The sequence below is a fragment of the Muscardinus avellanarius genome (genome assembly GCF_963383645.1).
Source record: "Muscardinus avellanarius genome assembly, chromosome: 10".
In the NCBI taxonomy this organism is placed as follows: Eukaryota; Metazoa; Chordata; class Mammalia; order Rodentia; family Gliridae; genus Muscardinus; species Muscardinus avellanarius.
The window spans coordinates 92,277,160-92,293,168 of record NC_137796.1 but is presented as its reverse complement, the minus strand read 5'-3'; the positions used below and the strand labels follow the sequence as shown (position 1 = coordinate 92,293,168).

Below are 16,009 nucleotides of genomic sequence, written 5' to 3'. Positions count from 1 at the left end.
GCAACACTCACACCTGTCATTCACACGGACGGACGCGTCCATCTTGACTGGCTTATTTTACAAGTTTTCATAGCCAGGCATGACTGACCCTGGCAACACTTTCACAGATAAAACAGCAAGTGCATTCACTGAACATCATGCCTCTCTGACCAAGTTCCTTGGACCACAAAGAAGAAACACATACCAATTATTTACCAGAAGGAAAGTTTATTTTAAGAACGCACACATAGTAAAAATTAAAATGACCTCACTGTCCAGGCAGGTTCTAGGGTGGTGTTCTCCGAGAATGCACAATGAAGAGACGGGCTTTAGAGATAATGGCTACACCAATTAACACTTGTACTGAATGGTTCATCGGTTCATTCTTTGCAGGCACCCTGCTAAGCGCACTACAAACCTCATGAAACGCGCTCTGAGATCTGTCTTGTTGGTGGTCCCCATTTTATTCAAGGAGGAAACTGAGGCTTGAGTTTCTTCAGTAGGTTTTCTAAAGTCAAATAGAGAAGATGTCAGAGGAAGGATGGTCACATAGAGAAGATGTCAGCAAGGATACCAGTCTGTTGTGGTAGCTCCAGAGGCTTTCAGCCACGTAGGGAAGATGGTGCTCAGGACACCACAAATGGTGAACAGTTGGTGCTCTGGGCAGGAAACTAGTGGAACCTCTATAGGTGAAAAACACTAACCAGATTTGATCATTACTCCATGTATAAATGTACTGAATTGTCACCGTATCCGATAAATACATAAAGTTATAGAACAATAATTAACAAATAAAGAAGGCATTGAACTATTTTGAAAGACAGGCAAAACCAAGAAAAGGGTAGCCCAAGAAAAAGCAAAATGTAAATGAAAACTTGGTAGATGAATTGCATTTCATAAACAGCTGCATCTTCATCAGTCCAAGGCTGAGCGCTGTAATGGTGCACATAGTTGGAGGATGTAGGGTTTAGGCATGCACAGGGTGGCACAGGCAGACTCAGCAAGAGCAAACAGGGCTTAGATCTGCAGCCGGATGCAGGCAAGAAGGAAGGAGAGGTGGCAGCCTCTCTGAGGCAGTGAGGCAGTGACAGACTGACACCCAGAAAAATGTGAAGTTGAGAGACCTGAGCAGAGGCTCCCAAAGAGAAGCCCCATCCTGTCACTGTCTCTTACATTGTGAACCAAGCTGGCACTTCTGTGATCATCATTTAATTGTTGCACCTGCCTTTCAAGATGCTGAACCCAAGGAAAGAAAATATAATAAAATAGTTAATAGAGGCTGGTACGTGAGTTCTGCAGAGGCTGGTCTCCAAATGTGTCTGAATAAAGGACCAGAGAAGTACACTCTAGTGAGATCTCCAGTAGGGGCAAAGGATACAAAAAAAGTTGGCTTCTGTTATCTGGTTTTCTATTGACGTTAAAGACAAGAGATCCAATCAGGAAAGGTCAGGGATGACAGAAAAGTAAAAGAAATGTCTACAGCTTGAACAATAGGAAGCTTGAGTTCTATGCGGCTCAGCTCTGCCCAGCAATGGAGCTTCCAGTGTATTTAAGCATCTCAAGGAGAAAAAGATACCTGACAGTGTCCTGGTGTAGGTGCCCAACTGAAGCTGTTAGCTGCCCTAAGCAGGGGTGCATCGATGCCCCCTTTGAAAGATGGAGTAGAGCTATTGTGTGCATAGGGATACATATCTCAGGCATTCAGTAACTGTGATTCAGGTTCAGAATTTGGCCAGGGCTCTTCCATTTCCCTGGCTTAACAGGTATATTTGTATCAGCTACTGGAGGGCTCCATTACCTCCATTTTTCTAGCAGTGATAGCAAGAGGCGCATCCACCAATACTTTCTCTGTGCCAAGATGGCCCAGGTCTTTTCCTGTGAATGAATAGGGTATGTTATTGTCCCCATTCTACAGACGATAGAATTAAGGATTTGGGCAGGAAATGAATTGCAAACTCAAGTGTTTTCAGAGATGGAGCCCCAAAAGTCAGCCCTCAGCTGCACACCTCCATCAAGATGGGGGGTATACAAGGCAAGTTTCTGCAGGAGGTGACTGTGGACTCTGGAATCAAGTTGGCCTGTGTCAGTGTTTCCCAGTTTGAAACTTAAGGGCCACGTTGATACTTAAGAGACAGAACATTCATATTCATTCTCATTCTCTCTCTCTCTCTCTCTCTCTCTCTCTCTCTCTCTCTCTCTCTCTCTTTCTCTCTTTCTCTCTCTTCCCCCCTCATCCCTTTTATAATACTGACCACAATGTCTGACACGTTATAGCTGCCAAGTTATGAACGCATGAAAATAGTTTTCTCTGTTTCTGTCTAGAATGTGTTTCAGTACAGTGACCTTGGTTTTCTCCTTTTTAAAAAACACTAATAAGCAATTGAGCATAGTCCCCTATATATAAAAAAATAAATAAATTTATGATTATTTAGATAAGTGGCATTGCTTCCAAAACTTAGATCCCATAGAGGTGAGGGTATATGGTACAAGAGACCAATATGGAAATCTATTGACAACATGGGAGTGAGGGCCTTCACCCCTCAGTATTGGCTTCTATCACTTCTGTACCATCCAAGGGCTGGTAACAACTAAGCCACAGAAGGTGCCTCATCTCTAAATTCCCTGTCTCTTGGTCATTCTGCCATACCTGCCTAATACAATCCCTAGGCGTACATCTGGCCCCTGAGCACTGGATAAATTACTGTCTGTACAAATTATGGTTTCCAACTTCAGTTGGATACTCAAGTGATTGGCCATAGTTCTCTGGTGCAAAGCAGATGATTTCTTTCTTTGCTCTTGTATTTAAAAAAAAATCTTTTAAATTCTAATTCAAATTATACTTGGCTTGAAACCACGTTACTAGTTTGAACACAAGTCCTTCATCAGTCATTATTCGGAGCCGCCTCTGACACCTCTTGTGGGGAGTAAGGATAAGTTTAGCCTCACTTGTTCATGTGGGATATAGCTCTGTGGGGTATTGCAGCCTCTGTGCCACACTGGGCTATAGATCTTCAAAGCCTCAGCACAAGTGTTCATTCACAAAGTGTTTTCCCATACCCAGGGAACTACATTTAGCAATCTCAGATATGCACAATCCTGGGAGTTTGGCCAGAGCTTCTAGAATGCTGGAGATTAATTGTCTCAATGGCCAAACCACACTCATAACCATAATGATAACAGGGATTTATGTAGTGCTTATTACTTTCAGGCAGTAACGGCAGCTTCTAAGGTTTGGATATAGTTTGAGTGAGTCCCCAAAGGTTCATGTGTTGAAATTTAATTTCCATTGTGAGGCTGTAAGAGGGTGAAAACTTAATCTGATGAAGGTGTATAGTGGTGGGGCCTGTGTGATTGACTCACAGGAGAACAAGTGTGGTACCTCTCCCCGGCCCCTTGAGGCCTACATCTTGTAGGGATTCTGACACCAAGGCCATCAGCAGATGCAGCTCCTCAATCACAGGCCTCCAAAACCATCAGCCAAAATAAGATTCTTCTTTTTATCAGCTACCTAGCCGCAGATACTTTGTTATAGTAAAACAAAAGAGGCTAATACAGCAGCAGGTCCATGAACTCATTCAATTTTTAAAATGGCCCCATGTGATATGTCTTATTATCATTCCATTTTATAGATCAGGAAATCTAGGCACAGAGAGAGAGTTAAGTAATTAGCTTGAAATCCTGCCTCTAATTAGCAGAAGAATTCAGATTGAAGCCAGATTCAGTTTGGTTAGACCAGTGGCTCTCTACTGGAGGTATTTTGGTTTCTCAATGGATGTTTGCTAATATCTGTGGGCATTTGTGGTTATTGAGAGTAGAGGGTTCCACTGGCATCAGGAGGGCAAAGGACAGGGGTGCTACCCAACATCTTCCAATGCACAGAAAACTCTACACTAAAGAATGGCCTATCCAGTGTCAATAGTTCTGGGCATGGTAGCACTAACCTGTAATGCCAGTATTTGGAAGGCTGAAACAGGAAGATTGCAGGTTTAAGGCCAGCCTCAGCAATATGGTGAAACTTTCAGCAACATAGCAAAACCCTGTTCGAAAACAAAACAAAACAAAAAAATAAAAGGTTTGGGGTGTAGCTCAGAGGTAGAATGCTCCTGGGTTCAATCCCCAATAACACACACACACACACACACACACACACACACACACACGACAATGCAGTGATTGTAAAATCCTGAGTTATACCTAGATTTTTAAAAGCTTCTCCAAGGCATTCTAACATACTTATTTCAGTCTAAAAAATAGGGGAATTTCCAGGCATGGTGACACATGCCTATAATTTCAGTACTTAGGAGGCTGAGATAGGAGGATCACAGGCTCAAGGCCAGCCTCAGCAATTTAGCAAGGCCTTCAGTAACTTGGCAAGACCCTGTTTCAAAATAAAAAAGTGCTGAGAGTGTAGCCAAGAGGTAGAATTCCCTATGTTCAATCCTAAGTACCTATGGATAATAATGTGTGGTGGTGAGGAGGGAAACGTAGGCAATTTCCCCAGCCTTTTCTTAGAGATGAGTCTCTGGAGGCAAAACAAACCCAGGATAATTTTTCAGTTGGTCACCAGGATCGGTATATTTTTGGTAGGTAATCCAGACAAATCCTGTTCTCCTTTGAGTCCTCAAACTCTACTTCTAAGACCTTATGCTTAGCAAATGATCCTACTCTGCTGTCACTAGGAATAGCCAAGCCACCAGGCAGGAAATTCCTGAGCACTGCCCTTCCCAAGCACAACCACATCACGATGCCAATTCTCAGACTGTTGGATTCCATGTCTGCTGTCACCAGGGATTCTCTTCTCTCCCAGAGTAAGGATGCCGATGAGATGCTCATTTCTCCACCGGAGATCACCGTCGTCCTGACCCTCCCCCCACCGCCAGGCACTCTCTGGCCTTCCCCTGTGTTGTTGTAGTGAATAGTTCTACGAAGCATAGGCTCTGCCATGTGTCTAATCTCAGCTCTGCCACATATAAACTGTGTGATCTTGACCGATGTACTTAGCTTAGCTGTGCCTTGATTTGTTCATTGGCTTCAAGGACAGCAAAGAACATCTACTTTCTCAGCCTGGTCCAAGAGCACTAATGCTCTCATTGCCTCAATGTGCTGGCTCTGACAAAGATCATCATGCCCCTTCCAATCCTAGAACGTCTGTACCTGCCTGGCTCCCATTTTAAAGTGCCCCAAACTTGCATTTGCTATTTCCATCCTCAATGTAACCAAAGTGTCCTTTAAACCTGGAGTGCTTGCTTGCTTTTTTCCTGGTTATCCTTTATTTTCTCTCTCTCCCTGACCTTCCTCTTCTCTATATTGCTTTTCCTCTTTTTCTTCTTCCATCCTCTTCTAACATCCATTACCCCTTGCATCTCCTCCTTTTCCTTTTTTTCCTTTCTGTACTACATCTTTTTGTCTCCTTCCTTCCTATGTCTCCTCAACAATGCAGCTGGGATGAGGAAGATATGATTCTCTTTGAAAAGAGACTCTGTCACAGCAGAGATGTCATTTCTGAACCACAGACCATTCTATGAATGGAATACCTAGTCAGCCTTTCTAAGAACTTCAGTCTGTTGAAGGGCAGGGACCGTGTAAACTTCATGATTAACATATGCCCAACATCGGATGCATAATGAGTATCAATAAATATTCAATGGGATTAATGAGGGAGTGACTATTAACAGAGCCCTTCCATCATACAGGACTCACAGGTCCAGGGAGAGAAAGGCCCTGGCCGAAATTTATTTAGCAATTCAGCTGTAGAGTCAGCACTACAGCTCAGGATTCTTTTCTCGGCTTTAATTTGGCTGCCGGCCGTGCAGCCCCGAAGCATGCTGCTTTTCTTGAGTCTCTCTATAAAAATGTGGCTTTCAAAGGATTTGACTTCTCTGCCTTCAGAAAGTTCCAGATTCATGAATTGGGGGCTGAAAAGCACATGCACTCCTCAACGCAAGTTGGACAAGGCAGAGTCCTGGCTATGAGTCCTTGGGCAGGGTCTATTTTCTCCATCTTAGTTTCCCCTTCTCTACTAAGGGTTCTGTGAGTCACAGGGTAGTTTAACCAGAATAACATAGTAGTTTGTCCAGGATTATACTAACATGCAAAATTGTCTTGCTGGGTTTGGGGGCAGTAGCATGTACACAACTGTATTTCTTAGTATGCAGCTTTCTTCAGTGCAAGGAATCCACCCCTGCCTCCTGCCCATGTTCTAACCACTAATCTTTGGGGTTACAGTTCATCAGGAGGGCTCAGGAAATATTGCTAATTCATGCACCATTTACTCCACTGGATAATGCATTTGGGAGAATGTAAGGTGCCCACATACCTCTAATTGAGACAAGCCAAAGGCAAGCTCTGCCGCTGACCCTTCCAGAGAGAATGAGAAGTTTAGATCTAGCATGGTCGACTGCTTTCTCCCTGGGCATTCATGATGGTGCCCATTTGCTCCAGTTGAGGAGGCCCTAGAGAGAGATATTACAAATTGAATGATGTAGCTTCATCTGGCAAGAATTTCTAGGAATTCCAGCCTAAGTCCTGTAACTCCTAGAATTAAGTTAGTGACAGCCACCTTTTACAGTTCATGTAGTAAGTCCTTTTTCACTTTTTAAGATTCTACTTTGCCGCCTACTGGCATAGTGGCCCTGGGCTAGTCTTATAACTTTGATGAGGTTTGGGTAAACATCTTCAAATGGTTACCAAGAGAATGGGCTATAGTTTTAAACAGACCTAGGAATTCTTGAGTGTGTGTGTGTGTGCACTAGGGATGGAAGCCAGGGGCATTCTACTTCCAAGCTATACCCCCAGCCCTACTTTTTATTCTTTATTTTGAAATGGGGTGTCACTGAGTTGCAAAGGGCCTCACTAAGTAACTGAGACTGGCTGCGAACAGTGATCCTGTCTCAGCCTCCCAAATGCTGGGATTACAAGCACGGGCCACCATGCCCAGCTTCCCAGGATTAAATTCTGAATCCACCTTTTATATCTTTGGGAAACAATCAATCTCACTGGGCTTAGGTTTCCTAATCTCTAAAGTGGGGATAATACTTTTCTTAAAAGAGTTGTTTAGTGGGCATGATGGCACACAATTGTAATCCCAGTACTTCAGAGGCTGAGAAATGATGATTGCAGATTTGAGGACAGCCTCGGCAAATAGTGATATTCTCATCATCCTAGTAAGACCTACTTTCAAAATAAAAACAAATATGGCTGGGGTGTAGCTTGGAGGTAGAATGCCCCTGTGTTCAATCCCCAGTACCGCGCGCGCGCGCACACACACACACACACACACACTCACACACACACAGAGAGTTGTTCAAAAAATGAATAGCTAATGTATGAGGGCAAGTCTCTAACTAATTTAAAATTCACAAACTCCCTGGCAGATGAATATTGTTAATATGATCCTTATTTTGTAGATAATGAAATATATAAATTACAGGTGCTCCTTGACTTACAATGGGGTTATAGTCCAATAAGTTCATCTTATATTGAAAATATCAGAAATAAAAAATGCATTCAATACACCTAACCTACCCACTATCACAGCTTACCAGCACAGAACAATATGGGATGCTGGCTGATTAAGTGCATTTGTGCACACCTATATCCCTGGCTACTCTGGAGGCTGAGACAGGCGGATTACTTGAGCCCAGTAGTTGAAGACCAGCTTGGGCATCAGAGTATAACCTCATCTTCAAAGAGAGAGAATTGTATTGCATTCCATTTTATTGGCCCAGAAGTATATCTAAATTCAAAATTTGAAGCATGGTTCCTACTGAACATATATCATTTTCATATCATCATAAATTTTTAAAAAATATAAATTGAACCATTGTGATCACCTGCGCTTGGGTTAAGTCATTTGTGCTTGGATTAAGTCATCAGCCAGCTAGTCAAGGGATGCACAGTGGGGAGTCTAGCTCTGTTAACAACTGGGTCTGAAAGGATTTGGAGAAGCCAAAGCCAGTCTGGCCTTAGAACCTTAACTCTCAATCAGAAAACACAAAATAATAGTGCTCACTTGAGGACATACGGTTATGGTAACTGTTGTTATGGTTTCCTAAGAGGCCCTGACCTGCATTCAATTGGGACTATGCTTAGCAAAGCACTCCAACAGTGGGGATGGTGGGGGCAGGGCAAGCGAGTTAGGAACTAAACATTTGGGGCCGGGAGAGCAGCTGTGTGATCTTGTGGAACGATTCTCGCTTCGGGACTGTGTGTTGACGCTGATGTCACGGCTGCTCTGAGCACCCAAGATACTGTTAACGAGCTGTTCCAAGCCCAGATGCAGTGTTTTCTCACCATATGGTCCACCCTGAAGTGCATGGTCTTTCAGAGAGGGATGGCATGAAACCCAGAAACACTGATCCCCATGAGTTAGAAAACCCGCTTAGAGCAGCCATGTCCTCCAGTCTGCCCCTATTCCCCTGTATTTGTTTGCATGTTATTCACTTATTCATCCAATAACTGCAAAGAGATTGGGAGCAGTCCCAATGTGGCAGGTGCCATTTTAGACCCTGGGATACAAAGGTGAATGCAACGTTTCCTGTGCCCTCAATCGCTGAAACTAACCATGAAGGGCATGAGAACAAATCATATCATGACATTATTTCAAGCTCTGTAATGCAGGTAGTTTCTAAGGATTGGAGGGAATTAAAATGCATTAGCGAGGAACTAAAGGTGTTTCTCAGTGGTAGAACACTTTCTAAGCATGTGGGAGGTCCCGAGTTCCCTGGATTTAATCCCCAGCACTGTACAAAAAGAGAGGGGGATAAGTTAATAAAAAATTTATAAAGGAATTTTTAAAATTGTATATCCAGGATCTGAACACCTTTTCTATTTGAAAGAATTCTCTGAGCCAGGTGTGATAGCACATGCCGGTAATCCCAGTACTTGGGAAACTGAGACAGGAGGATTACAGGTTCAAAGCCAGCCTCAGCAACTTAGCAAGACTTTCCTTAACTTAGTGAGACCTTGTTTCAAAATAAAAATTAAAATAGGGCTGGGCAGTTCAGAGGCAGAAATGCCTTTGGGTCCAATCCCCAGTACCACAAATAAAATCAACAACAAAGAAAAATCTTTCCAAACAAGCAAAAGGCAGGTTCCATCTCCTAGTGAAGATATCGTTCTCTTATCCCCAGCAGGTGGAACATGAGCATGTGTCATGAATGTCTACCTCCATTCTGGGTCTTTCTTCCTTGTGATTCATACTCTTGTAACCAGAGGATTACCAAACACCTCTACTGGAGAATGTAACAGATAAATGAATATTACAAATCTCAAATCAGACTTGGTATCTTCTCCCCAAAGCTGCTTGCTCCCCAGTGTTCTTCCACACCAGTAAACTATTCCATTGCTGCCATCAGCTCAGGTCAGGCCAACACTCTTGAAGTCATCTGTGACACCTATCTGTGACACCTCTCTCTCTCTCTCTCTCTCTCTCTCTCTCTCTCTCTCTCTCTCTCTGTACTGGGGTTGGAACCCATGGGCATTCTACCTCCGAGCTTCACCCCTAGCCCTATTTTTTATTCTTTATTTTGAAACAGGGACTCAATGAGTTGCAAATGGCCTTACTAAGTAGCTGAGGTTGTCCTTGAACCACAATCCTGTCTCAGCCTCCCAAATGCTGGGAGTACAAGTGCGCACCACCAAGCCCATCTGACATCTCATTCTCTTTCACATACAGCCCACCCAGTGTTAAGAACCGCTGGCCTTTAAGAAAAAAACATACCCCCGCAGTGAACACTTCTGACCATGTTACCCTCTCTATCTATATCCAGGTCACCACTATTTCTAGGCCACTGACCTGAAATCGTGTGGGAGACTGACCTGAGCTTAGTGAGGTAATTCTTTCTACTCTTTCCACTTTCCTCTATGTTCTTAGCAAGGTGGCCAGAAATAAGATTTAATAAGAAATAAGATTTAAATTTAAATCATACCATAATTGCCTTCAATGGCTTCTCATCACATATAGAAAAAAATTCAGTGTCTTTACAAGGCCCTCCATGGCCTGTTCCCTGCCCATTTCTCCTGACCTTATTTTCTAACTCTCCTACCTTTGTTCATTGCCCTCCAGAATTCCTGGCCTTTTACCCATTCCTCAAGCACATCAAGATGTGAGAACATGGGTGTATTGAAATGTCAGATCTAGTTGAGAAGAACTTAATTTAAACCTATGAGAGAGAAAAGAATTTGGGTAGTATAAAGTTCCCAAGAAGGTGTGGGAGGATAAGATCCACAGGTGGAGAAGTTGGTCTCATCCAGTAGAAGAGATGTTTTCTCTAATCTTGTAGGAAAAGGGAGGCCAGGATGATAAAAACGCAGTTGTTGAATCCAGTTCCCGGTGAGGAAAAATGTGGAAGAAAGGAACAAGACAAGAGAAAAAGGAAGATTGGGCCACCAAAACCAATCACAACAAAAACTTAGGCTTAGGCCTGACGTACCCAGGAGAGGAGATTAATTATTTGCCACTCATTTATTAGTCCACAAATATTTATTGAGCTTCTGCTGTTTACCAGGAACTGGTGTTAGGCACTGATGCTAGCACTGAAGAACCTTTGCTTAGCCACTGAACTTAGACACAAAAGAATCCACTCCCTCCTGTGAGACCTTGCGAAGTGTCTTTAGGTTCTGAACCTGTTTTCTTCTCTGTAAAGCTAGAATAATAGTGAGACCTGCTCTGTTGAATAAGATAGTTAATTATGTGATGCTAGAAGGAGCTCTTCATTTTTAAAAAATGGTGGCTAAGTTGATAGCTTTGTGGAGGAAGGGGCCATATCTGTTTTGTTCACTGTTGCATTTCTGATAATTGATAATTTATGGAAAAGTGAGTGATGAAAGAAAGGAAGGAAGGAAGAAGAAAGAAAAGAAAGGAAGGAAGGAAGAAAGGAAGGAAGGAAGGAAGGAAGAGAGAGAGAAAACAGTTTAGGAGGAAACTAAAGCTTTATAGATTTTGAGCAGACACTGGAAATCTTACTGGCACAACAACCTGAGAAATGTATGCCACAGCAGTTGATCTTGGATCTATGGCACGGTCTTTCCATTAGAACCCCAACCACAGGAACTCTCCTAAAATATGTGCTTTTAATATTCACCTATAATGATTCAGGGTTTCTCCTTTTATTGGGCTCTTGACCTATGGATTTCAGTGAATGAAGTTCAGGCACTAATGAAGGGCATAGGAATATAAACGTTTATTTGTAAGCCAAGAAAATATAGAAAATAAAAAGTCAAAAAGACAAAATGGATGGGGCTCCTAAAATATAGTACCCATTGAAGTCCTTGGGAAGCAGGCTGTCATTCCTTCTTATAATTCCCTGTCTGCTCTTTTGTTACTAGACATAATTGAGTCTTGAGGACTTAATGCCTTTTGCCCAATTTCAATCCTAAATTTGAATCATTATCTTGCAAAACTGAGGACCTTAATATCCTTGGGCCTCTTGTTTTTGTCTTCCCCGTTTGTTCCTTTTATATCACACTTAGAATTTGTTTACACGTGTTATCCTCAGAATATAGACTCACTTTGGGGCCTGAAGTTTTGTATGAATTTGCACTGTTATTCCTGTATATATTAACCTCCCTATTCTAGTTCTTTATCCAGATGATTTTTTGTGGTGCTAGGGGTGGAACCCAGGGGCTTTTCTACCTCCAGGCTATACTCCCAGACCTATTTTATACTTTATTTGGAAACAGGGTCTCACTAAGTTGCTGAGAGCCTCACTGAGGAGCTGAGGCTGGCTTCGGACCTGTGCAATCTTCCTGTCTCGGCCTCCCAAGCACTGGGATTACAAGTGTGCGCCACCACGCCCAGCTTTATTCCTGCATATATTAACTTTCCTATTCCTGTTCTTTATCCAGATGACTTTTTACCCTTCCTGTTCCTATATCCTCTTCCCTGTCTCAGCAGCCTGGGGACCAGAGCTATTTAGGCTCCTCTTCTCCCCTCCACTTTCTTCAGGAATTCTTCCCTGACTCTCTTTCACATCAATACTAAAGCACAAATTTACTCTTACACCCACTGACTTATAGGTTGGGAACCACTGCATCTCAAATGCTATAGGTAAGACTATAAGACTATAAAATAAGACCCACAGAGATCTTGACAAATTGTCAATTAGCTGATGTAAGGGAGATGAATTTGAATGGGGCTCAGTGTAAAGCAAGAACTGAGGTCTAAGATGGGAGTGGCAATAAATGGATAAGAAGAAAAATCAGCAGCTGCTCCTATGCGAATGAAACAGGCAACAAAACAAACAGGCAAAAATATATTAGAGGGACCCAAATCTAGAAAAAGCCGCATAAAAGTAGCTTTACTTCAGGTGACTACTTTTGCATCCACATGTATTTAATATGCTTGTAATATGATATGTGTTCCATAAGGGAATGTTCTCTCCAATTGAAATATATATATAGGATATGGACATACTTTTTATACTCAAGCTAAACTAATGGTTGCTTCTATATTGGTCAACAGCACCCAGATTAGATAATAGAGTTGATGATTTGGGCTTAAATTTTTTCTGGAACAGTTCCTTAATTTACCTTTCCCATTTGGGAAAATGTAAGCATTTTTTTTCTTTGCATTTCTATAAGAACTATTGTGAAAGTGAATTTGGATAGCTGACTTGGATTTAAATTTTTTGTCATTACTTGGATTCTATCCTAAGTGACTTGTCTGCATTTTCACATTTAATTTTCATTACAGTTGTACAAAGATAGACTTATTAGCCTTGTTTTTAGGTGAAAAGGAGGCTCAAAAAGTGAGTAATTTCATTGAGGTGACATGGTGTAAACAGACTGAGAAGCCAGGCACAGCTGATTCCCAAAGGCTATATTTCTTGATCCCAAGCCTCCAAAGGGTAAGCTTAGATCTGATGGGGACCAAACTTGCACACAAACATGAAGGCAGTCCAAACACTTTGGTGAACATGTCCTCGCAAGACAAGTGCGATTATTTGTGGCCAGGGCTGTGGTTTTGATCGGAACACTTCATGTTGCCCAGACTTCCTGCTCCAACAAGGTCCAGCTGTATGTGAATTTCTCTAGCAGGCAAATTCCTCGTGCTTAATAAAAGTGCTTGCTGCGAAAGCTCAAAACCCAGCAGCAATTAATTATTGACAGAGCATGTGAATTAGAGATAAAAGAAAAGTCATTCTTCCTTCGTATATGAGATAGTAAATAAATTTAATTATGGTAAGAGAAGCTAAGGGATCTTCGTCTGTATTAAGTTTTATTAGCTGAGACATTTAAAAGCATGTCATCATAACAAAGAGGTCTTGTGTAATCCTAAATGTACCACTTTGGTGCAAGGCTTGGAAGTGAATAGACTTAATGGAGCACCTGGTGGCAGATGGCCTGTTGTACCGACAGGTATTGAACAGGTTTATCACCAATTAACTCTAGTCTACATATGCCTACAGAAAATTGACTGCATAAGAGCATCCTGAGCCTCATTTTATCACTGACAGGCCCACCACATTAGGACTGGGGTATGAGAGGGGCATAAAACCCCTTTAGTGTCTTAGAGCTCCCAAATAAGATGATATCATTGAAGGCAAATGGGGAAAAGTGAAGATGGAGATGAAGAAGTACCTATGTCAAATAAACCAAAAGACATGGGCCGTGGTGTGGAAACTCTGTTAGTCAGCTTTCCTTTCCTGTAACACACACCCAGGACCATCAACTTCATAAGAAGAAAGGTTTATTTGAGCTCATGGTTTCAGAGGTGTCAGTCCATGATTGATTAGCCTTGTTTTTTGGGATCTGTGGCATCGCAGTACATCGTGGGAGGAGTATATGGTAGAGGAAGCTCATTCATCTCATGGCAATAAGACAAAACTGTGAAAAAGAGAGAGGAAGGGGCCAGGTTCCCAATATGCCCTTCAAGGACATTCCCAATGACCCGCATCCCTACCACTAGGCTCAACCTCTTAAAGGTTTTGTTTCTCCCAAGGGCACCACAGTGTGGGAGTACCAAGCCCTAACTTTTGGGGGACATTCCAGATTCAAACTATATCAGGATGGGACAGTATCTCACTTCACAAAGCCAGGAGCAAGGAAAGAATAAAATTCCACATATTGCATAAAATCCCAGCCCTATATTCAGTGTTTTCATTCTGTATGTCATTTTATTCTTAACTGAACTTGAGGTAAGTTTTAGGATTTTACAGATGAGGATCATAAGGCCCTGAGATGTGAGTCAACTTGCTGAAGTCACCTTTTTGATTCCTGTATCCATTTCTTTTCTCTCGGCTTCATTTTCTTCATTGGCCAGGGGTCAGAAGACCTTCCCTTAAAGGGCCTTATAGTGAATATGTTAGCTTGTAGGGGTTAAATGGTTTCTATCACACCTATTCAAGTCAGTTGTTATGGGGCAAAAGCAGCCCTATAGGGCAAATGAATGAGTGTGGCCGTGTCCCAATGAAAGCTTATTTATGAGCATCAAAATTTTAATTCTATGTAATGCTCATGTACCACACAATGTTATTATTATGATAATTATGGTTTTTTCCCCAGCCATTTAAAGATTACAAAATCCTTCTTAACTGTGAGTCAAACAAAGAAAGGAGGTAGATGGTAGTTTTCCAACCCAAGACTAGATAATCTTTGAGGTCTTGTTGAGCTCCAACATTTTTTGAAAGACACTACCACAATGAGAAGATCTCTCATTTATTAAGCTCTTGCATATGTCAGATTCTGTGCTGAATGCTTTTCAAACATGATCTCCCTTAATCCTTACACTGTAGTGAGAAGCCATAGCTATCATTATCTTCATTTTAGAGATTATAAAACTAAGATGTAGAGAAATTAAGGGCATAGCTAGGTTAAACACAATTGGTAAGAGGCAGAAAAGCAATTTAAACCCAGGGGTATAAAGTTCCCAAGAAAAGAGAGCGTGAGTCTTCTGCTACCTTGTCTAATAATCACATAGCCAAGATTTCAGTCGGGGCATGTGGATCAAAAGAACTCCCAAGTATTTACCAATTATATATGAAGCTCCCTACTAGGTTATTCATAGCATGCATTTTGCAACAAAGATGATAAAATACTTCCAGAGAAGAATAACCATTCTCTTCCTTTTCCCTCTTTCTTTCAGAAATGTGATGCCCAAGACTCTAGATGGACAGATAACCATGGAGAAGACCCCAAGTTACTTTGTGACCAATGAGGCTCCCAAGCGCATTCACTCCATGGCCAAGGACATCAAACTAATTGTGGTGGTGAGAAACCCCGTGACCAGGGCCATTTCTGACTACACCCAGACACTGTCCAAGAAACCTGAGATCCCCACCTTCGAGGTACTGGCCTTCAAAAACCGGACCCTGGGGCTCATTGATGCCTCCTGGAGTGCCATCCGAATAGGGATCTATGCTCTGCATCTGGAGAACTGGCTGCAGTATTTCCCGCTCTCTCAGATCCTCTTTGTCAGCGGTGAGCGGCTCATCGTGGACCCCGCCGGAGAGATGGCCAAAGTCCAGGATTTCCTAGGTCTCAAGCGTATTGTGACCGAGAAACATTTCTATTTCAACAAAACCAAGGGATTCCCTTGCCTAAAGAAGCCAGAGGACAGCAGTGCCCCCAGGTGCTTGGGGAAGAGCAAGGGTCGGACTCATCCTCGCATTGACCCAGATGTCATCCACAGACTGCGCAAGTTCTACAAACCCTTCAACATGATGTTTTACCAAATGACTGGCCAGGATTTCCAGTGGGAACAGGAAGAGTGGGACAAATGAGACTAGAGGTGGGGAGGGGAGGTGGTGACGTCTCAAGGAGGCTCCTTACCTGAGTTCTGAATCCCCCAGGTTCTGCAGCTTCTGTCTTGCTGGAGAGCTGAGTAGATCTCCTTCAACCAGTCTGGATGGCTCCCAGTGCTGTTTGCTTAAGCAAAAGAGCAGATCCCATGGTACCTATATGGAAGAACTAGGCTGTCCTGGGCAGCAGTATCTGGTCAACTAGATGGCTCCAGAACTGACCATTAATCTTTACTCTCTACTACTTAGTAGACGGTAAAGATATGGTATTTGTCAGTGTCAGACAAATG

General features: G+C 42.5%; 1 protein-coding gene across 2 annotated transcripts in view; it reads left to right on the top strand.

Moving 5' to 3' along the window:
- The window catches only part of HS3ST4 (heparan sulfate-glucosamine 3-sulfotransferase 4), a gene marked incomplete at both ends in the record, with an annotated part of 411,626 nt that extends 395,925 nt beyond the window's left edge, over positions 1-15,701 (top strand). For both annotated transcript variants that reach the window (XM_080702530.1, XM_080702529.1), the window contains one exon: positions 15,065-15,701. In XM_080702530.1, the coding sequence (XP_080558656.1) occupies positions 15,065-15,701 (637 nt within the window). The remainder of the gene's footprint in view (positions 1-15,064) is intronic.
- Positions 15,702-16,009: the final 308 nt, after the last annotated feature.